Raw genomic sequence first — 23,641 nt, forward strand, 5'->3', positions numbered from 1 at the left:
CTGAAGATTCCAATGTGTAGCGGCAGCGACCCGGGTCCCGTGATCCAGTCCCGAGGGGAGGACAAAATGGTGGCGTCCGGAGTACCTGCGGGGAAGAAAATGGCGGCGCCCATGCAGCACACGTTGTGGGGGAGGGGCCAGATGACGGCAACCATGGAGCGCACATTGAGGGGGCGGGACAAGATGGCGGCGCCCATGGTGCGCACATTGCAGGGGCGGCGAAAGATGGCGGCACCCACTGATCGCACCTGGCCCCGGGAGCTGCGGACGGCGGGGCCCATTGCGCGATCGGCTGGGGAGAGGGGAAGAGGTCGGGCGCGATAGAGGCAACTGCGCGGGCCTGACACACCGCTGCAAAGTGGCCTTTCTTACCACAAGATTTGCTGATCGCTGTGCGGGCCGGGCAGCGCTGGCGGGGGTGCTTCTGTTGGCCGCAGAAGTAGCAGCTGGGGCCCCTAGGGTGCGCGGTTTGGCGAGTAGCGCAGGCATACTGCGCGGGAGCGGCCCCAGTCGGGTGGTCGGTAGCAGAGTCCACGAAGGGTAGGATTGGTGGGCCGCGCGGCGGGGGGGGTAGGACTGCACGTTACGGAAGCGGCCGTCATAGAGAGCGCTAAAGGCTTTGTCGCTGCTAGATCGAGCGCGGCCCCTTCCAGCAGTTGTTGCCGGATGGGGTCCGATGCAATCCCCGTCACAAAAGCATCACGCCTGAGGAGATTCGAATGTTCAGTAGCCGTGATGGCCTGGCACTCGCAGTCCCGTACTAGAGGGATAAGGGCCCGCCAAAAGTCCTCAATCGACTCACCCGGTTGCTGGACGCAAGTGGAGAGTACGTGCCTCGCAAACAGAGTGTTCGTCGACTGGACATAATTTTCTTTGAGCAGTCCCATAGCCCGGGCGTAAGTAGGCGCATCCTGTAATCAGCAGGAATACGCTGGAGCTCAACCGTGAGTAAAGTAGTTGAATTTTCTGTGCTTCCGATGGTGCAGGGTCCACGGAGGTGATGTAGGCCTCTAAGACAGCCAGCCAGTGGTTAAAGTCTTTCCTGGCGTTCGGCGATTGCGGATCCAGCTGCAGGCGGTCGGGTTTTATTCTGATGTCCATGATTAGGGAAATCTCACGGTAATAAATTGATGCGCTAACAATTGCACACAGAAACAAGAAACGGTACAAAAGAGGCTTTCTTACCGTGAGATGTTATTCCTCAAGCTGTAAAATGGCAGCTCAGGAGACCTCATGGATATTTATACTGCTCCCTGTGGGCGGAGCTAGCCAGCAGGGACTTACCGACAAACTATGCAGAGGCTTACCGACAAACTTGTAATAGCAGGTACTATTGTACATCCCCTAATAGAGGCACACACATATATATACAGTGGTATTACCACAACTAGTTGTGAGAAACTCCTCACTGGCAGGCTGGTTTATTCATCAATTGCTGGTACTCATAAATAGTCTTTCTTTTTCAAGATTAATTCCCTGAAGTCTGCACTAAAACTTTGGCAAAGAGTCATCCAGACTCGAAATGTTAGCTTCCTTCTCTCTCCACAGATGCTGTCAGTCCTGCTGAAACTCCACTATCTTCTGTTTTTCAGTCAAAAGGGAAGTTAGTTTCAAAGGAAGAGGCGTGTTGCAGTTCATCGCGACTTATAGTTCCAATTTCTAAAGGGTGGTTGTGTAATGGTTTGTCTTGTGGAGATCAGGCTCAAAGCAATTGTGTTCTCAGTAACTAGCTAACTCTGGATGGAAGGCTTCGTGTCTGGCAGCAGTCTCTAGCAAGGCTGGCTGTTCCACAAGCTGGCAGGCCTCAACCTGTAGTAGAGTGATTGCAACGCTGGCTCCAAACAGACAAATATTCAGCCAAGTTCTCTTGCAGACTAATTGTTGTTTCTACTTGGTAGCTTAAATGTGCACATGATTTTTGAATAAAAAGCTGATTTTAGCTATATTGCACGGTCGCACAGTGCTTAGCACTGTTGCTTCACAGCACCAGGGTCCCAGGTTCGATTACTGGCTTGGGTCACTGTCTGTGTGGAATCTGCACATTCTCCCTGTGTCTGGGTGGGTTTTCTCCTGGTGCTCCGGTTTCCTCCCACAAGTCCCGCAAGGCGTGCTTGTCAGGTGAATTGGACATTCTGAATTCTCCCTCTGTGTACCCGAACAGGTGTCGGAATGTGGCGACCAGGGGATTTTCACAGTAACTTCGTTGCAGTGTTAATGTAAGCCTACTTGTGACATCAAGATTATTTTATATTATTAGAACAGCAAGCCTCTTAATCAATAACTAACAGGTGCTGGATTCTCCATTCTGGAGACTGAGGGCGCGATTCTCAGCTCCCCACGGCAGGTGGGAGAATCGCGGGAGGGCCGGGCGACTCACGGCATGCCCCCCTGGCGCCCCCCCCGATTCTCCCACCGCCCGCTAGGAAGCTAGCGGCGATTCTCCGACCCGGATGGGCCGAGCGGCCTGTCGTTCGCGACCGGTTCACGACGGCGGCAATCACACCTGGTCGCTGCCGTCATGAACATGGCACCAGGAGCTGGTTTGAAGCTTGTGGGGGGCGGAGAGGGGATTGAGCACCACGGCCGTGCTCAGGAGGGGACTGGCCCGTGATCGGTGCCCACCGATCGTCGGGCCGGCGTCTCAAAGGGACGCACTCTTTCCCCTCCGCCGCCCCGCAAGATCAAGCCACCACGTCTTGCGGGGCAGCAGAGGGGAAGACGGCAACCGCGCATGCGCGGGTTTGAGTCGTCAGCCGTCGTGGCGTCAGCCGCGCATGCGCGTGTAGGAGCCGGCCAACCTGCGTATGCGCAGCTGATGTCACTTAGGCGCCGCCATCGCGTCATTCTCGTCGAGGCCCGGCGGCCGAGAGTAACGGAGCGCCGCTCCTAGCCCCCCGGGTAGGGATGAATAAGGTGAGAGGAGCGGCCTCCGAGGCCGTCGTGTTCACAACGGCCTTCCCGATTTTTCATGGGTGCGGAGAATTCCGCCCTATGTACTCCCGCTGGAGTAGAATCACTGCTGATCTCCACTGGTGCCAGGAGCGATGTCCAGGAGCGATTCCCTCTCCTATTCCATGCAAATTTATTCATATGGGGCGGTGGGGGCCAGTGGGGGGAGTCCAAGTCCATGGGATTCTGTCAGAATCCCTAGTATCAGGCCGCCATTGAGTGGCCGACCTGATACCGAGGTCCGACGGCTGGCCCCTTCAACCTCAGAGCAAATCCTGCGCACACCCCTGCCTGCTGCCAATTAGGGGCATTAACCCCACCCCACCACACCAGGGATATTAGCTCACCCCCACCACAGTACGCACGCATAAGGGTGACCCGACACCCCACCCCATCAACTCCTCCCACCCATTAGACCCCCAATAGAGAGCCCTGCTGAGTGCTTTGACTTTCTCTTTTTCACAGAAAGAAGCACTTTGCTGCCTTTGATGTGGTGATTTGCTGTCAATAATAGCTAGAGTGTTTATAAACATTGTGGTTAGCGGCAAAACAGGTTAATGGAGATGCATTCAAGCTTGAAGGGAAAGATCAATAAACAATTTACCAAGCAGCTGTCTCTGGAGTAATGTATTGCTGTATGAAATTGAATGAACAATTTGCATTTCAACGGCTGTCAAGGGCTGGGGGTGGTGGGGGTTTGATGGGGGGTCTCAATTCGACATCTCTGTTGGAGAGGTCTGATAGGGCTGGAGGGGGGCATTGGGTCGGGGGCAGAATTTGCATTGTGGGGGCCTTCCAGTGGACTTTGGGGCACCTCCATTATGCACTGACCCCCTTTACCCTCCGTGGGTGCACCCTGTCAGGACCATGCTTGAAAATACCTGGACCTATCTATACCCACGTGAATCCCGGCTGAGAGGCTTGAAGCATCAGAGGGGCCTGGAGAATCAAGTTTCCAAACCATTAATCGGATAGAAATGGCATGGAGCATGCAGCTTGCTGGTGGCCCGACCAGATGCGGAGCTTCGGTATGGGATCGGCGCCAATCCCGTTGTTCGCCCAATGCTCGATTCTCCACCGTATTAGGAACCCCACTACCAGCAGCAGAGAATCTACTCCCACATATTTGAAACATTCTACGCGGGAGTCTCCGGTCGGCAATGACGAAATCGCGTTCGGCGATCGGCCGGAGAATCCCCATTCACGACCGAATCGGGGCGGTGCCGCTTTCGCAATGCTCAGCCATCTCCAAAGCGGCGTACCGATGGCTTCAGGACATTGCCTAAGACCCATCCCCCGGTGCGTCGGTCGCATGTGGTCTCATCTGTCGGGAACTTGGCGTGGTGCTATGGACTCAATCCAGCAGTCGGGGGAGGGCCGATCCACGGGGAAGGGGGACTTTGCCAGGGGCTGGGGGCACTGTTGGGGGGGGCGAGCCGGCCAAAGGTGGGGCACTATTTCGCAGGCCGGGTCTGCAAGCGGCCGGCGCCATGTTGCATGGCGTGGCCGATGCAGGCCGCCAGCATGTGCGGCGACGGACCCGGCAATTCTCCGGCCGTATTGGCAGCTAGAGCCGGATGCTCCGCGCTGCCTTGATGCGAACCCCCAGCCAAACGGAGGATCGGTGGCCGTTTTACTCAATTTTTTCTGTTGCAAAACGCCACCGTTCCCATTCCGGCGTGGGGACACAGCCTCAAAATCAGAGAATCCAGCCCTCTATATCATTCATGGAGTCAAAATAAAAAAGATAAAATACAGGAAGAGTTGGTGTCTTTTTGAGAGAGAGCGAGAAATTTACCCAAAGCAAACCTATTTGCTGAAGTTTTCTGGCCGTTTCTGTCAGCCGGATATTCCAGACCTGCCGATGGTGACCTCCCGCTAGGGGTTCTCCGGGGACAGAGGGTGCGAACAACAGAAGAACTCGTTGCCAGCGGCAGGACCTGAAGATCCTGCTGGTAAAAGGCAAGCCACCTCCACTGCCACAAAACCCGTGGGGTGGTAGGGCGGGGGGGGGGGGGGGGGGGGGGGGGGCATGGAAACCCACCCTTCATGTTTGCTGTCTGGGGTTCTAAATTGATAATTGTCCAATTTCTTTCTTTAGGGCGCAACTATCACTCCAAAGCAACGTGAAAATGTGGTTCTGTGGCTCAGGGACTTGTGCTCAAAGTTTGGTTATTACCCTGAGACATTCTTTCTCGCCGTTAGTATTCTTGACCGACTCTTAGCCACTGTCAAGGTGAGATTTATTTACCTAAAGTTTAAACATTTAGTTTTACAGATTGCTTTCTTTCTTGAGTTTAAAAAAATACATTTAGAGTACCCATTTATTTTTTTTTCCACTTTGGGGCAATTTAGCGTGGCCAATCCACCTATTCTGCACTTCTTTGGGTTGTGGGGCTGAGACCCACACAGACACGGGGAGAATGTACAAAACTCTATTCTTTCTTGATTTAAGTCAAACCTTAATGGTTAGTGTGAAGGCCGCTACACAACTGGTCACAGCGACAGGCTAAATCACAGAGAAAAACTTTAATGTAGGACAAGAATGTGAAGTATTTGTGTGAAAATTTGTTATAAGACAGTGGGTTGTTGATTTTCTGACCATTTGCTGTTTGACGACTATTAGTTCTAGGGATAATCTTCATTGTAGAAATGACCCCCCACCTCCCCACCACTGTTTAAAGTGTTTTTGAGAAGCAATTTACTACCTGGCTACTCAGGGATTATGTAGTTGCCAAGGGAAAAAATGGAGGGTCGTACTGCTCCCTCTTCATTACACAAATGCATTTTAAAATTTCTGAACACATTAGCAGACAGCTGGTAGGAATTTAATCTTCCTGGTGAGGAATTGTGTGTAATGAGAGAGAAAGCAAGATATTCCAACATGACAACACATCAAAATTTGTACCGGAATACTTTTCCCCGGAACATTTAAATGCCTTGACAACTTGATAGTCCTTTGACAATTCCAACAAATTTATCCACTTTTTAGAGACGTCCATGTCTATTTTTAACCATCCCAAATGGTATCTTGCATCTCCCAAAGGGAATCTTACCGTTCCAAAAGGATACCCTACCTCTCCAAACACCTCCATCAGCTTTAGACCATCACCTGACAAGTGTTAATGTGCATAAGTCAGGATTTGGACATCCCAGTAGCCAAAATCCAATCTGAATGAGGCAGCTGCACTTTAACATGTGCACATTAGAACCCAGCATCATTCCCCAAAATGGTGGGGGCTGGGTTCGGGGGCGGGACTTCAGGATTCAGGCCTCCATCATCATTTTCGCAAAGACAGGAGTCCGGAAAAGGAGCTTGAGAAAGGAATACCAGCGATCTCGAGTCCAAGGACTAATCCCACCTCCCGGAAGCACCTGCCAAGTGTGCGGTGGGAGGTGCAGCTTTGGGATCGGGCACATCAGCCATGCAAGGACCCACAGAACCGATGACCAATGACATGGAGCTTCTTAGGTGGACAATCGTACCCATTAGCTAGTGATCGCCAAAGAAGAAGACTTGTGAAGTTTATTTGTCATTCTGAATGTCAGCTGGTCTAACACCCCCTTCCCCCACCACACCTGCTCCATCATCCAATAAGATAATTGCTGATCTACGTAGCACAGTGGTTAGCACTGTTGCGTCACAGCACCAGGGACATGGGTTCAATTCCCGGCTTGGATGACTGTGTCTGCGTGGGTTTCCTCCGGGCACTCTGGTTTCCTCCCACAAGTCCTGAAAGACAAGCTTGTTAGGTGTTAATGTAAGCCGACTTGTGACACTAATAACATTTTTTATTATTATTAGCCTGTATTCCACTTTCCTGAACTGCCCCTCCCATCCACTCCCCATTGTCTGCCATAGGGGTCAAAGAGTCTAACAGGTCAGATAAAACAGGTAGAGAGTAAAGTTTCCTCAACTCCATCCTAACAACCTGGGCCTCAGGTGAGAAAACCTACTGCTTCAGAGTGCCGTTCTGAATCTTTGGATTTCTCTATCCCAGAGGGTTGTAAATATCCTGTAGTTTTGATAAAGGTGGAGATTGAAGGATTTTTGTTCACTGAGGAAATTAAGAGATATGGAGAACAGGCGGGAAAATCGAGTTGAGGTAAATTTTATTGAATCACAGAGCAGGCTAGAGGGCCCCATGGCCTACTGCTCCTATTTTGTATGTTCTTGTTTTAACTTCGGAGTATGTCCTCCCTGAGTAAATTATGTTCTTGGCCCAGGTTGATTTGATTGTTCGTCAATTTTATTTCACATCACATCGGAAATTAATCAGATGTTGAGTGTCTTGGGGCTTCCTAAAGATTTGAAGGTTGCTATATGAATGCAAGTTCTTTTGTTTGTTTAAAAGAACAGTAAAGGGTGTAGGCTTTTGCTTTCTTAGTGCTGGCTATATTTAAACTCAGGTTCTGGAAAGGAAAGCACATCTCCTAACCTCCCAAAGAAGCACATTTCAGGCTAATGGAGAAGTGCCTGAATTCAGTGATGTAAATAGGCAGTAGAACAACATTGGAATTTAATATCAATCTCTACACTGGAATAATTGCTGGTGAATAATTGCTCTTGATGGATCAGGGGTTATGGGGAGAAGGCAGGAGAATGGGAATGAGAAAATATCAGTAATGATTGAATGGCGGAGCAGACTCAATGGGCCGAGTGGCCTAATTCTGCTCATATGTCTTATGATCTTAATACTCTCTTTAATGTTAACAAATTAGATTCACATTTAGAATTAATCTCTTTCATCAATTACTTTCCCGTCCATTACAGTTTCCTTGTGTTACACTCATTAGCAAACAATGACATTCAGTTGGAAGAGAATAATATTTGCGCATGTTACCTCATCCTGTCTTTAAATGTACAATTTGTTTAGGCACAACCAAAGTACCTACGCTGCATTGCCATTTCCTGCTTGTTCATCGCTGCCAAAATCAATGAGGAAGATGAGGTTTGTTTTTCTTATTGTCCTATTGCTTGTACAGATTTCATATGCAAAAAAAGGAATTATTCCAAATGATTTGATTCAAGTGACGTTGCAAGAAGTATGTATCCATTATACATTAATCCCATGTTTCATTTGAATATAATACTTGTATAAAAACCTCATCCGATTGTTTTCCTTCAATTCCATCCCTTGCTGTTTTGAACAAAGGAAATCAAAAATGACTGCTAGCAGAGGAATACTTAAACAAATATATATACAAATTCCTTTTTCAACTATTTAAATGTATGCTTATTTTAAATGGGTTAATGCCTTGGCTCAAATAGTGGACAGAGGAATGTTGCAGGAATGTATAAGTATTCACCCATTCGTATTGTTAAATGTCAAACACACCATCCCTATTTGGAACGATACCGCCGTCATCACTGTCGCTGGGTCAAAATCCTCGAGCTCCCTCACAAATAGCACAGTGGGTGTACCTACACCACATGGACAGCAGCAGTTCAAGAAGGCAACGCACCACCACCTTCTCGTGGGCAATTTGGGATGGCCAATAAATGCTGGCCTAGCCAGTGAAGCTCACATCCCAATAATTCATTTTTTTAAAGTTAGTAACCTGTACCAGGTTATCATTCCATGGGCACTGGCTTCCCTCCAATAATTTGTGTGATGTGTTTAATATTCCTAAATGATGAATGTTGGGGTGCTGTTCAACTGTAGGCCCAGCACAGCCCAACCTGATCCTTTCCTCTGTTGCTCGTTCTGGGTGAGTGTGCTTTACACTCAATTTGGCTCTGTCTTATTCCTAAGCTCTAGAGTCGCCAGGTATCTTGATGATACCGCCACGAGGCTCAAGTTCAAGTTCAGATCAATGACTCAATACACCAGTTAGTAAGTTCAAACAAGACACGTTTATTATTACACAGTTATTTACTACTCCTACACTTAATACTAATACTAAACTGTTCCTACCACTACTAGGCCAATACTTATCTGGAATAAGGGGAACTGCCGGATCAGGGAACAATGGCCTCTTGCTTTGTCCTGGATCCGCAGGCTTCCAGTTGGTGTGGACTAAAGGGGTCAGGAGTGTCTACTCTCGTAGCATGCGTTGTATGACACTTACTTGTCGGTGTAGCAATTGGCCAGGCCTCTCCTTCTCATGTCCAAGTTCCTGGAGAGCTGCTGCAAAGGTGTTCTGCTGGGAGGGCTGGCTGAGAGCGAGGAGGGCTGGCTAAGAGAGCGAGCTGGGGTCGTGGTCTCTGTCTTATACTGTTTTGGGTTTCACGCCCATCTGGGCGGACCCTCTATAAACTTGCAATCGATTGGGTCTCTTCCCAATTGATTGATTTGAATTTTCCCAATAACGGGGCTGTTCCTCGATCACTGGGCGGTTCTTTCCACCTTGTTTGTGTCCTTTTGTTTCAGACTCCACTGGCGCCGGGATGTCTGACCTGCTATAGAATGTTTCAATCTCTTCTAATTGTTGTGTCCATTGTGCCTGGGAATCGCTCAATTAATATGCGCAGCTTGTTAGTTTCTATGCTGTCTGGTTTCTTCACAGACAAAATCCACAGAGAGGTTCTGCAACCTGTTTGCCTCTCTGTCATTGTCCAATTTTCCCTGCATGCAACTCAATTTTCCATTTTACGTCGGGAAGTGGCCAGCTTCGGTGGCTACACCTCACCCAGGGGATACCTCATAGCAAGACTCATTGAATAAATTAGGAATGAGAATCCTGGATAAATTTTCCCCTGGTCCTAAAGTCACTGAAGCCGATTAGTAGTTCTTACCCTTACCCTAACTAAGATCAACTAACTGAACAAGGACAGGGGTCTCCTGAGCTCTCTGGCTTGATATCGCCAAACATGGTATCAACTGACTATCAAAAGGGAATTGTGTATTTACTTGGAAAGGAAACATCTTCTTGGCTATGTGAAAGAGTGTGACAAATTGGAGCTAGCACAGGCCAGATGGGCTGACTGGCCTCCTTCTGTGCTGGAAGGTCCTATAATTCTATTACCATGGAGTTATAGGCCAGCATGGTGGTACAGTGGTTAGCACAGATGCCTCACGGTGCCGAGGTCCCAGGTTCGATCCCGGCTCTGGGTCACTAGTCGCGTGGAGTTTGCACATTCTCCCCGTGTTTGCGTGGGTTTCGCCCCCACAACCCATAGATGTGCAAGGTAGGTGGATTGGCCATGCTAAATTGGCCCTTAATTGGGGAAAAAAAATAATTGGGTACACTAAATTTATATTTAAAAAAACATGGAGTTATAGACCCATGGATATTCTTCAAAGAACATAAAATACCTGCGCGCAGTATTGAATTGTTTTGTATTAATTAGTATAACATTTCTATTCACACTCCGCAGCTGTGTTGTGTTTCTTTGCATGACACCTTTTGGTATCTTATATAATGTTTTTTCTAAATCTGTGTATAGCATACACTTTAATAGGTCATAGCACTTTGTAATAAGGCATTCTTTTGCCTGTAGTTAATACTTAAATTATTTACATGTAAAATTCCTCAGACATCTGCCATCCTGTGTCTCCGAAACAACTTTTTCAGCTGAAGATTATTCCATCACTACTTTGAAGTTGTTGACGAGTTTGCCAGTCAGGACTAGATGTTCCGGAGATTATGCTCTTGTTGATTACTGTATTTGTGTTGGCTCCTGTCTCTTTGAATTATCCAAGCACATTTAAAGTTGTATAATTTTAATATGAATTGCATTCAGTCTTCTATACTCAAGAATCTAAGATGTGTTATTGCTGGTCAATTGAGTGGGTATTTCTATATTCAGATACAAAAATAAAAATTAGACATTGACATTCTACTGTGTGGCCACAGATTCTGACAAGTTGAACACAACAAAGAGAAGCCTCCTTTGCAGATATACAAGGAGACGGTTCAGATTGTGCTGTACCCTGCATCTGCTACCAGTGTCCTTCTCGGTGGTTTGAGGAAGGGTGCGACCAAATAAATCTTGGTGAACCACTGCAATGCATCCTGTAGAGAGTACAGTCTTAATTCAGTGATGGGTGGGAGTAGATGTCAACGGTAGTGCGGCTGCCAATCTCACCAATTGCTGGATGGTGTTGAGCTTCTTGAGTGTTGATGGAGCCACATTCATCCAGGCAAGTGGAAATAATTCCATCATAATCCTGACTTGTGCCTTTGTAGATGGTGTACAGAATTTGGGGAGGCAGGAAACGAGTTACTCATGGAGAAAAAAACCACCATTTATGTGGCTGTTCCAATTGAGTTTCTGGTCAGTGGGAGACCAGTGGTTATGCCACTGAATGTCATCTGTTGGGAATGTTGGTTGTCTGGCATCAGTGTACTTGTCAGCCTGAGCATTGATGTTGTCCAGGACACTGTCCTGGTGAACTTGTGCAGCAATTTGCTAAGATGATTGGCCTCCCAAGACCCACAACCAGTTTATTTTGTGGATGATACGACTCCAGGCACTGGAGAGTTTACCCGAATCATCCATGATTTCTGTTTAACTGGGACTCCTTCGTGCCATATTTAGTCAAATGCTGACTTGATGTCCAGGGCAGTCACCCGCACCTCACCTCTGAATTTCACTCTGAGTCCAAAGCGTGGGCAAAAGGATGTAATGAGAACTGAATCTGAGTGACAGAATCCAAAATGATCATCAGTGCACAGGTTATTGTTGAGTAAATGCCACTTGTTAGCAAATAGCTTGTGTGTGGATAGCGGTTCCTGCTAGAGACCACCTGGGTTGGGGCACTGGTGGTGGTTGCAAGGCAAGCCCACCAGAGGAGAGATGAAATAACAATCACCAAACATTGACTTTTCCATACGTGTTTTCATCCCAATATGCTCCTGGTCAAGTGGTAGCTTGGCATGTTGCCATGCCAAAACAGGAGTGCCACCCTGAGACTTTCCTCCCTTTAAAGCAAGATATTCACTTCCTTTAAACAAGAACATTGGATTTAATGAAGAATCACACAACCGCTGCATTTTTGAAATGATTTACTGAACGTGAGAAAGTCTACAAAAATGACATTCTGTGCAGTAACAGCACAATGATTTGTTAATTATTCCACAGGTCACACTTCTGGTAAAGGACCTCGCAGCAAAAAGTGCCAGTGGCTGTTCTTCGCGTGAGGTTCTGAGGATGGAAAAAATCATACTGGATAAGCTGCAGTGGGATCTTTACACTGCCACACCTGCGGACTTTGTGAACATAGTAAGCACTTAGAGTTTCAGATTGTGAAGTAACATGTTTCAACTGATAGATAGATATTCAGATTGGTTCACTAACATCAGCTTTTCATCCAAACTTTTTTGTTTGACACATATACCTGCGAAGCAGACACGTTATCTACACGGATACTGGTTCCTAACAGGCCATTAGCAATAAGAATGGTTACAATTCACAGTCAGCAAGAGAGAGTTGTTGATGGGTTTCAAAGCTACAGTTCATGCTGCTGTTTAAAACACTTAAGAGGCACTGTGGAGGGAGGCAGGGCATGACTGCTTGTGCACATGCACTGGGCGATGTCAAATAGTGATAACAGACCCCAAAATAAAGTCACATTTTAAACAAAAGTTGAAAATTGGGATGTCTTCCATTTTACTCACAACCCCAAGCCAATTTTACCCATTTTGAATGTAGCATGTTTTGAACACCGCATCAGGTCATTTTTAATGATTAGACAGAAGCTTATTAGGGTGGAACCTCCATTATCCACATTACTATTATCCACGATAACTACTATCTGCCAACATTTTTGCAGGGCAAAATCATTACTCCATTGCGCACTTTCTTTCATTACTTGTCTTTGCAAATAAAACTACAAAAAGTTTTTTTTTTTGCTTTGCATAATTGTCTTCATTCCCACATCTGGGTTATTGCTGTGCCACACATGTCCGACCAAAATCGGAGGACTCTTAATTATCGTTCACCTGCCATTATTCATTAGGGAATCTCCTTTTGTTATGGTGGATATTGGAGGTTCCAGGGTATCTTTAATTCCCAGATCGCAACAGTTTACTGTCTCAACTGTTTTTTTTTTAAAACATCCTGTAGACACATAGCAGGGTCGTCTGGGAGCAAGTTGATTAGATTGGTATTACAGACACCAGGGAATGATGATTCGGGCTGTTGGTTTGCATCCAGTGGCTAACCTAAACATTATTTCCATTGTCCAGTTCCACGCCATGGTGATGTCCAGCCGGCCCCATCTCCTTGACCAGTGGCCTCAGATGAAGCCCTCTCTCCATGCTGTACTCTTGACCAGGCAGTTGCAGCATTGCATGGCTTGCCACCAATTATTACAGTTCAGAGGCTCCACGCTCGCCTTGGCAATCATCAGCTTGGAGGTAGAGAGACTGATTCCTGATTGGTTTGTCGTTACAACTGATCTGCTAAAAAAAGCACAGGTAGGAGCAAGTCTTCACATCAACGGTCTGCATGTTTACATTAACATCTGGTTAGGAGACATCCAGGCAAGAATTATCTTTCTACACTATCACACTAAGCCCTGAACCATTTTAATTTTGCCTGTGACTAGCAATTCTAAACAAGCACTTTTAACCAAACGTTTTATGAGACGTTCAAACAGGCACTCAGGATACATTTGACTTGACCCTCAGTATTTGTCTTCTTAACGTAAGCAATACACACACTGGCACAAACTAGCTGCCCCATCACTATCTCACCGCATATTGCAGGTGGACACCCTGCTCCTTGAATCGTAATGTCTCACTACACATGATCAGGTAAACAAACACCCTCCTTACCACAAATGCTTCTCTGTAATTCAGGCCGATAAACAAACCTCTTGCTCCCCCAAGGTGCTGTTAATTCTGTGCACACTGACAGGTAAAATGTGGTTTGATAGCTTGGTGTTAATATTGATGCGTAAACCACCTCCCTGCAAAGCTGTGGGAATAAGAGCTGTCTGTAGACATCCTGGATGTAAAGTCATTTCAACCAGAACCAACTGATCTGATGAGATTGACAACCGTGGGCTGAATAATACCAAGTGGGTCGATGGCTTACGCCCACCCCATTTCCCCCGTCCACTAACCCATTAGCAAAGTCGGCATTGAGCCATAAAGTGAGGTGGGCGGCTAAACAAGACGCTAGTGGGACTTCCACCCCTCACTGGGGAGGACATCTCACTCTGGAGCTGCTGGAAAATCTGATTGGCTGGCAGCTCCATCAGCCTCGACAGTGCAAAGAGCTTTGTCATTGGCCGCTGCCAGGACTGCAAGAGCAGAAGGAAGGAGGTCCGTGGATCCCTGAAGCAGTTAGGTAAGGTCTCTTGGGCAGGGTTTGTTTGGCGAGGTCATAGAGGGGGTGGGGGTCAGGGGGCCTGAGAGGGGCTGAATATAAGGCTGCAGGTGGATAGGTGGGAAGGAGGGGCTTAATTTTATAGGGGAAGCCACTGATCAGCAAAGACCAACCCCCTCCCCCGACCTTTGAAGAACTTTGTTAAAATTCAGGGCACAGTTGCCGTCTGACTGCCCACACCAAACGCCTTCCGATGTGGACAGCGTATTATCAGGGTCAATTATCCCAGTTGACTCATGATTATTTATTTAAATATCACAGTTGGGCAGCCAATTTCAGCACCCGTGCACCCTCCCTCCGGTATTATGTGGGAAGGTGATAGGGTGGACACCTGCTCTATCTTATTTCTACCCCACACCTGTCCAAAACATGCCCCACGTAAAATACAGCCTGATGTTTTCCAATTTCTGTTTCCAATTCCTTTGTGCTTTCTCAGTTGTGACACAATATTCAACACACATGGGGCGAGAATTGCATTGTAAGTGGTAAACAACCAGCCCTTCACCTTTCATCCTTTTAGGCATGTGTGTATAATGCTTTTTAAGAAGATAAATATGATGATCAGATCAAATGTATCCTGCGTATTTGTTCTAATAAAATGTCTGGTTAAAGCTAGAATCATTTCCAATGATCATTCAATCCTAAGGAAACAATGATAACAGCATCTTTGTTCAAGTTTAATTTTCAGATCAATAAAAGCTAAGCCTCCTGTTTCCAAGTCTAGGAAATGCACTTGTGCGAAGTTGGAGATCTAGCTGTTTTTCCCCACAATATTGAAAGTTCAATTTTGTATTATTTGAATAATACTGCCGGTGCTGCTGGAAAAAAGAGACATGCTGTGGAAGCTTTTTGTCTTGCGCACTTCAAGACAGCTGCAAGTAAACCAAATTTCAAATGGAACAACAATTTGTACTGCATGAGAAAAAGGTGCTGATTGGTTGGCAAGTAGACTCAGGCCGAGGTGTTGCCATGCAGAATACACCAGGGAACAGTTAACCCTCAAGCTTTGGTTTAAATTCAGAAAAAGCAAGCGGACTCTGGTTGGTTGAGGCATTGCTATGGGGAATGCACCAGGGAACAGCTGTCTCCTGTTCTTTTTAATTGAAAGCGATGCAATACTGGGACATGTTCTCTCTGTTTGCAGAGGACATGGCCCTTTGTATGAATATATGTAGCTTCTCTCAAGCAAAGGTGAGCCACACTGCAAGCCCGATCGATAATCATAAATTGGTTGTTAGTGTAATTCTTCGCCACTCAGGACTGTGCAGTAAGTTCTGTCCAACTGGGAAATAACGTCTACTGTTGGACATTCTGTTTGAGTTTTGCAAGAATAGGCTGGTTGGGTACAGTCAATCCTTTGCCTGTTGCGAACAGATCCACCAGTCACTGGGAGGTATGACCTACATACCTGGCACTGCACCGGCACTGAAACTTGTATACCACATTTGTCATTTATGTATTAGACAGAATGTCTTTTTGGCTTCATGCCAGCATCCTGTTCGTGAAGAGTACTACCTGTGTTGCTACTGGATAGTAGCAGCTGTGCAACAGCTGGCTTCACCTATTTCTCAAACCTTCCAGACACCTTTCCCTTCGAGGGCCATTTGAGGTAGACTAGACGCTTTTAAGGATGCCAGGTATGTAGACCATATGTTTCAGCAACTGGTGCATCTTATCAAACAGAATGTCACTTCAGAAGAGGCAAAATACTGACCGTGCTCAATCAACCCATTCTTGCAAAATTCAGAACATGGTGTCCAATATTAGTTGTGATTCCTTGATCAGACAGCACTTTCTGAACAATCTGAGTGTACTAAAAATTACACTAAGAAGCAACTTGATGTATTGATTGGCCTGGCAATGTGGTTCATACGCAGGGCCGTGTCTACTGAAAACAGTAAGAACATGTCCAGACATTGCACCTTTTTCAATTAAACAAAAGCATGGGAGACAACTGTTCCCTGGTGCATTTCCCATGGCAATACCGTGGCCAATCATCATAGATATCATAGATTTTACAGCGCAGAATCATGATTGACTTGTCTTTTTTTAAAAAACTTAAACAAAAGATTGGGGGATAACTGTTCCCTGGTGCATTTTTCATGGTAACACCTTGACTAGTCAGAGTCCACTTGCAGTTAGCACCTTTTCTCAGGCAGTATAAATTGTTGTTTCCTTTGAAATTTGGTATTCTTGTGTACGTCATGATGATGTAAGATGAAAGGTTTCAACAGCATGTCTCTCTTTTCAGCAATACTCAAGTTCTGCACTATCAGTGACTGTTTGTATTAAGGTCTCTAAAAATTAAAAGAGTTCTTGGCTTTTGAACCCCTTTTCAATAATAAATGTTTGAAAAATCTTTTGAACAGGGCTGGAATAATGAATAACGAGATTGCAAGCGCAATAAAATATTTTTTTACATGATTAAGAAAGACGCAGTGCACACAAAAATGAGTTGGTTTCATCCAACATAAAGTAAAGGTTACGTCACAAGAAGTAGTTCGCCGGTCTATAAATGTATTTACTCTCCTATTTCTTTCAGGTTCACGACTTGGACATTGTCTACTGTAAGAACATTGTGGCACAATATTTATTGCCTCCAACAGTGGCCCCAGCCTTCAATACAGTTTACATCTTTGATCCTGTGAATTCAAGTCTTGTAAAGCACCACCAAAGGGGAAGAATGCTTTACACTCGTTCTAGGGAATACGATCCGCAGTCTCAATCGCCCACCAGAGGGGCGCTGTGGTGCAGCCAACTGGCTCCAATCGGCAACAGTGCAGCTCCAGTGAAAGAAACCGAGTCAGAAACTGATGCTATGTCCAATGTTGCAGTGGGAATCAGCGGCAAGGGCATCGGCTGTGTCACAACTGCACCACAGCTAGCAGAAAACCTTTCTCCTTGTCCCCCACTACAACCAGTGGACGATGTGTAAGATAAAGCCAAAGTAGGAGGAGTTAAACAAACCACAGATTAATTTTCTTTTTAAAAAGGAAAAGTTACATTTAAAACCGGACATACATGATCAGGTGAAATAGTGTTAAGATCCTATTTGCATTTGAATCAGCGATTTCAGATTTAAATACTAGGGTAAATTCAATCCTCCCAGTAACTAAGCCAAGGCTCGCAAGGGAGCATTACAACTCCGATGTCTTTAGCTGATTTGGAAGTAGAAAGATTTCTTCTTGTCACCACTGTTCTACAACATAACCAATTTCCTCCTATATGAAAATATTACAATTGTAATATGAATCTTGGATTCTTCCATCTGAACTTGGCAAAGTTTGTATTTTGCACCCTGAGTAATTTCACATGCAGTGATTTACACTTAAGTTGCACTTAAAACCTCAGGGCAGAGATACAGACAATCATAAGAACATGCTTCTTTCTATGATGTGGCCCTGGTGTTCAGACCTACACAGTGATTGGTGGGGAATCATTGTCCTTCGAGTTATCAGGACCAGAATTCTCCAGCCATTCGCCATCTGCACGCCTCCCACACCCGGGTTTCCTGGCAGCGTGGGGTGGCTTCAATGGGAATTCCCAGGGAATGGTGCGCGGAATTCTCTGCCCTCCCAGCTGCCCCGTTCGCTGGCGGTGGGATTCTATCTCCCCACCTCTTGATAATGGAAGCCACCCCACGCCGCTGGGAAACGCCGCTGGGAAACTCGCTGGTGGGGAGTGCGTGCCAGCGGGAAAAGTGAGACGCAACGCCTGTAGAATTCCGGCCAATTTTTCAACCCCTTCCCGCCAGTCCCCCAATTTTTAATTTCTCCCTCTTCGCAACCATTTTATGCTTGGGGGTGTATACACAGGGAAAGAGGTGGTCATGTGGACTTCATTTCAGTTCATTCACGCAACATCGAATCTAATGCTTCACGAGTGTTGTATGTGTGTCCCACCATCACAAGCAGTCTGGTTTCCACGATTTGTATCGCTCAATGTATATTCTTTAATATATTGAGCTGATTTTTCCCAAATTGGAAACCCTTGCTCAATGTATATTCTTTAATATATTGAGCAAGGGTTTCCAATTTGGGAAAAATCAGCGATCCAGACAAAGATTGTGCTAGTTTGAGAAGTGATTTCCCCCCCCAGGTTTCTGCTCAAACTCAATCATCTATTGCCGAATTTAATTCTGTCATACGTCAGCGCAACATGCCAACATTTTAGAAAGTAATGCTTTGAAAAACATTGGTGTGAAAAAAAGATATTCTTTGATATTACCTTCGTGCAGTTTTATTCATACAACTGGAAATGGGTTTGTCACAAAAATACATTTTTAATACGAACGTCGAGTAACCCAATTTAAAAAAAGCTGAAATTGACTTTAAAAGAACCTCTTCCTGGTTTGAATGGTGAACACTCGTCAATTTCTCAGTAAACTAAAAAAATAAAAATTGAATATCTTTCCTGCTGGTGCCCTTACACCAAGAAAACCTTAATTTTAAGAGCCTTGAAGGGTCCGCAAATCAGTGAAATTAGTAGAAGGTTGCCATGGTGATTAACTAGATCTCCGCATGTGGCAAGTTTTTTGGGCAAAGCTGGCTTCCAGCTCAATGGTGTTTAAATTAGTGCAAAAGATCACAGGAACTATATTTGCACTGAATGTAACTTGCATTTAAAACATCTTTGACCTTTTGTGCTGTTCGATTGTGGGTGAATTGCAATGAAAAGTAGTAGCACAACCTAGTGGAACCTCCTGTTTTAAGAGAATACAGTGCACTAGTTCCATCTGGTGGCCATTGAGCACAGAATATGCTTCCATGTTTTCTGCAATATGATGGCTTTTCCTTTGACAACATCTAAAGCTCACAGGTCCCATTTGACCATTCTTGGTTCATTCATCCAAGATTACCATAAAACTCGATGTTGCAGCATCCAATTGATTTGGAAATGATTGCAGGAATTTCTATTCTACTACCCTATTTGGGTCTTTATTCCAAGTTTTGATTGTTCTGTGAAGAGCCTCTTGACATCTGGCTTAAACTTGCCTTTCTGTAGCTTAAAGCTATTTAATTTTGCTCTAATAACTCGATTAACCTTAGAAAAATAATGTGACCATTGACATTTACTTACAAGTTTTAAAAAGCAGAAGGTTTCTTCAGATTCTGTTACCCTCACAGCTTAGTCCTCTGACACTAAGGTTCAAGCTCCTAAACCATCTATTCATCTCGTATGTGACTACCTCCTTTCAGTCTAAGTGGACAAGATGTGGCCTGACATAAGCACCATGCAGTTTTATCATGGCCTCTTGCCAGCATTTCATTGTTCTGGTTATACAGTTCAGCTTCTTAGACTCCTAGGTTTCACTGAACTTCACCCAAAGCTATTTCAACACCATTATTGGAGTATATGTGCCACTTTTTTATTCCGATGTCACCTGAAGTGGTGTGTCTCTGATATATACATCACATTTGTAAAGGTACGTTTTAATTCACTGTATAGTGAACAGCTCTTAGGGCAATTATGTTTCTGTGCTTATTAAGGCATTCCAGAAACATCTGGTAGTTAATTGTGAAATTGCAAGTTTAAATTTGCCAGATCCTGTGAGAAAATTAACCAAAGACAACTTTTTTAAAAATACTGTGACACTCCCCTGCCCTATCCCAGTAATCCCACCTGTTCAGGTTAGGTGGGGTCATGGAGATAGGGCAGGGGACTGTGCCGAGGTAGGTACACTTTCAGAGGTTCAGTACAGACCCAGTGGGCTGAATGGCCTCCTTCTGCACTGGAGGGTTTCTAAGATTCTAAGGCATAAGTGCAAAATCTATTTCATGCGATGTAAAAACTGTGAACTTTAATTTTTTTTAAAAAAGTTTGTTAGAAATGGTCATGGGGAAGGGGTAGAAGGTTAAACAGCTTACAAGTTACTCAAGCTGCATAATAAACTGTGAAGATGAAGTCTCATTAGTCCATGGTGTCCTAAAAACTTACTTCAGATTAAGATCTCAATTCACTGAATTAATTAAAAAATTAAAACGGGATCATTTCAAACTGAATGTCGGATTGTATTAAAAAGATGCAATTTTTACACTTATAATTTGTTTCTCCGAAGAGAAGATTCTGAGATTCGGCAAGCAGAGTGTTCACAGTAGTTTATTAAAAGAGTCATGTGCCATTACTAAAATGACTAAAGTGCTACTTTTGTTTGGTGATGGTCTGGAAAAATCTTTCTTAAATTACTCACCACATCCTTTTTGTAAAACTTATTGACTCTATTCCTTTCAGCTATTTTGGAATAATTTCCTCTAAAAGCTGAGCAATCATCCCAAACATAGCATGGTAGTAATATTTAGAGAAAATTTTACCAAGTTTACATCTGCATGTGCCTGCAGTACCTTATGCCATTTGGAATTTTGATGCCGATACCCACAATGGAACATCTATAATGCCTGGTTAAACTGTGACTGAAATGACATCCCACAAAATCTGTGAGCATAACATCCTGTCCTGCAGAAGAAACTCATTTTAAAAAATTATAGCTATTAATGGAGATATGGAAGAATAGATAGCTTCAGAAAAAGCAACTGAATTATGTGGTCTGTTCCAGTCATTCACATGAAGAAACTACATGTGTTGTGCAGAATAACATGAGAGATCAACTAATTTTTTTTGTGCTAAAATGTAATAATTATAAGCGTACTGAAAATGCTCAAAAATGCTGCAAGTGCTTCAGGAAGTTTTTAGTGAAGGAGCACTAATGTGACATTAAAGTATTTGGTCCTTTAAAATCTTTCACAATGTTAATACTGGATATTTAGAGAAAACAAATTCTCTACAAATGGCAAGAGAATTAGTTGGCCCAGCTTATAACCTAACATTGAGATACTGACGTATCTCGAGCAGCTTTTTAAAAAGAATTGTTACACTTGTGTGTGAATTATGTGGTTGCTTGATTAGTGATGTGTATGTGTGTGGAAGGGTGTGTGTGGAGCGGGGAGGAGTCAGGGAGTGTGTGCAATATTCAGGATGTGTGGAAGAATGGTAACTTGTTTTAAAGGCAGCTAATAAAAATTCCAGCACAGAAAAAGGCATTATTTCTAGTTAATTGTAACTGTATTTATTTTTGGAAAGGACACATCTTGCGTTGAAGGGGGTCTAATGGTAAAACCTGTCTGAAGTGAAAAGAAAAGCAAAACATCCTCAAATTTAGCTGAAATTAAGTACAACATATTTAATTGGAAAACATATTTTTCTCTGTGGTGGGATCAAAAATTATTAAAGAAATCAGCTTAGCATGCTTTAAATACTGTGATATTATTGGTGCTATTTAAACAGAACAATATTTTGTATTCTTGAAGAACAGATTCTTCATTAGTTGTATCATTAGGGGTACAAGACTCAACACTCTTGTGTTAGTTGATATAATATTCTATTCTCATATGTATTTTCTAAATTATGTAAAGCTGAGTAGTTGATACTGAGCAAAATACTGGAAGCCCAGCTGTCTCACGCCGAATCCAGGACTGTCCCTGCTGGAGCTCTTTTGTTCAATTTGTACAAGACGTGAGGAGGCTTATCAGAAGCAAGAAAATAAAATTGTAATATTTTGAGAAATATCAGTGTTTTCGGTCTTGTTTGTTTTATCTTTTATGGTTTGTGCGTAGGTCCATACATCAGTAACACTTTATTGGTAGTCATACAAAGTGAAAATGATTCTAGTGTCAATCCCTTTTTATACAAAGAGGCTATTTGGTTGTACATTTCATCCGTGTCTCCAGTGTTTTCACCTCTTCCCATTAATGCTGGAAATTTACCGTGCCACTGAATGTCCCCTATTTACCATACTCTGAAAATTGTTGGGTAATAGTTTCAGAACTCAATCCTTTCTGGTTTGTTTAGAAACTGCAACATGTGCTCAATAATTTAAACCCAGCAGTTTAACCCTGACTGGTCAAGGCATTGCCCTGGGGAATGCATCAACGAAGGCAACCGCTCATTTTGTTGAGCTGAAACAGATGCAATGTGCTTACATGTTCTTACTGTCTGCAAAGAACAGGGCCCTGTGTATTAATGTATGTGACTTCCAGTACACACAAATACGCCATACTTCGAGCCGACAAGATTAAAAGCTTTGACATGTCTCTTTTTCCAGCAATAGTTGTAAAGTCCTTCAGGATAGCCAAGAAGTCACAAATGGCCTATATGTATTCCCTGGAATTTAGAGGAATTAGAAGTGATCTCCCAAAGTGTATACAATTCTTTAGAGGACTTGACAGGATAAATGCTGAGAGGTTGACTCTCCAGCATGATGAGTCTAGAACTAGGGGTCATGTTCTCAGGCAGGAGAAGGGGTCAATTAGTTAGGACTGAGGTGGGGAGGATTTTGTTTCACTCAGAGCATTGTGACTTTTTGAAATGCTTTACCCCAGGTAGCTGTGGGTGCATTCAAGGTTGAAATGGATAGCTATTTGGACACCAGTAATTAGGAATATGGGAATGGATATTGCAGTGGAGTTGATACTGAAGTACGACCATGATTTTATTGAAGCAGGCTCAATGGGCCATATGGCCTATTTCATATGTTCCCATAAATACCAGTCTTTATTTCACTCAGCAGTCAGCACAGATATAAATAATTCATGTCCACTAAAATCACAGGTGACAAAGCTATGCTTTGCACATTAAGGTCATCAGTTGTGCAATATGCACCATATGTTGACTGTGCAAATTCATCTGGTCTTCAACAATGCTTTTTGCAAATCCTAAACTTGTATTTTGCTATCTATCCTTATAAGCATACACAGGCGTTCCATTCAGGAGCAAAATAAAACTATTAAATCTATGAACAGCACAAATTCTATGTGGGATGCAAATAAGTGATACTTTTTTAATGATGAAAGGTTTTTGCCACTTGGGCTATTTAGGCTTAGGTGCAATACCTTTCAATTGATTTTTAAAAAAAATGTTTTTATTGAAGTTTTTACATTTTATACACTGTACATTCAACAACGATATATGCATCAGTTACAATAAAAAAGACATTTCCCTCTGGTATAGATCAACCCTCCTCCCACCCCTTTGATACCACTCCACCCCCCCCCCCCCCCCTTTTTGTTGTTTCAGGGTCCTTCCCTGGGTCTCGTATTATACAGTGGGCAGTTATCTTCTCTTCACATGTGTGCGCCGATTTCCCCTTCCCCTCCCATCCTTTGTTGATGGCCCACCCCCTTCTCATTCCCCCCTCCTCACTTTTGGCATTTCTTTGGCGGTTCCATTCTTGTGGCCTTGCTCTGAGCCCCCTTAATATCTGTTTTGGCTGTTTTCGCCCTCTCCCTCTGGCCTCTTCCCCCCCCCCCCCCCATCCTTCCCTGCCTTGCAGTCTTGTTGGTTCCTGTGCCCCCCTCCCCCCCCTTGGCTGTTGGCCTCAAACAGGTCCTGGGCCAAGTTGGTGAATGAATGGCCGCC

The 23,641-nt window shown here is 44.5% G+C and overlaps 1 protein-coding gene across 2 annotated transcripts in view; it reads left to right on the forward strand.

The window, feature by feature from the left end:
- LOC119965356 (cyclin-I-like) overlaps positions 1–21,790 on the forward strand; it is a 49,245-nt gene extending 27,455 nt beyond the window's left edge. Inside the window, exons 3-7 of one of the 2 annotated variants that reach the window (XM_038796015.1) lie at positions 5,051–5,185; positions 7,827–7,901; positions 11,978–12,118; positions 13,084–13,314; positions 16,773–21,790. In XM_038796015.1, coding sequence (XP_038651943.1) covers positions 5,051–5,185; positions 7,827–7,901; positions 11,978–12,118; positions 13,084–13,314; positions 16,773–17,165 — 975 coding nt within the window. In that variant the 3' untranslated portion in view covers positions 17,166–21,790. The remainder of the gene's footprint in view (positions 1–5,050; positions 5,186–7,826; positions 7,902–11,977; positions 12,119–13,083; positions 13,315–16,772) is intronic. The other variant, XM_038796017.1, reaches the window with a different exon arrangement.
- Positions 21,791–23,641: the final 1,851 nt, after the last annotated feature.

This window comes from Scyliorhinus canicula, chromosome 4, assembly GCF_902713615.1.
Source record: "Scyliorhinus canicula chromosome 4, sScyCan1.1, whole genome shotgun sequence".
NCBI lineage: Eukaryota > Metazoa > Chordata > Chondrichthyes > Carcharhiniformes > Scyliorhinidae > Scyliorhinus > Scyliorhinus canicula.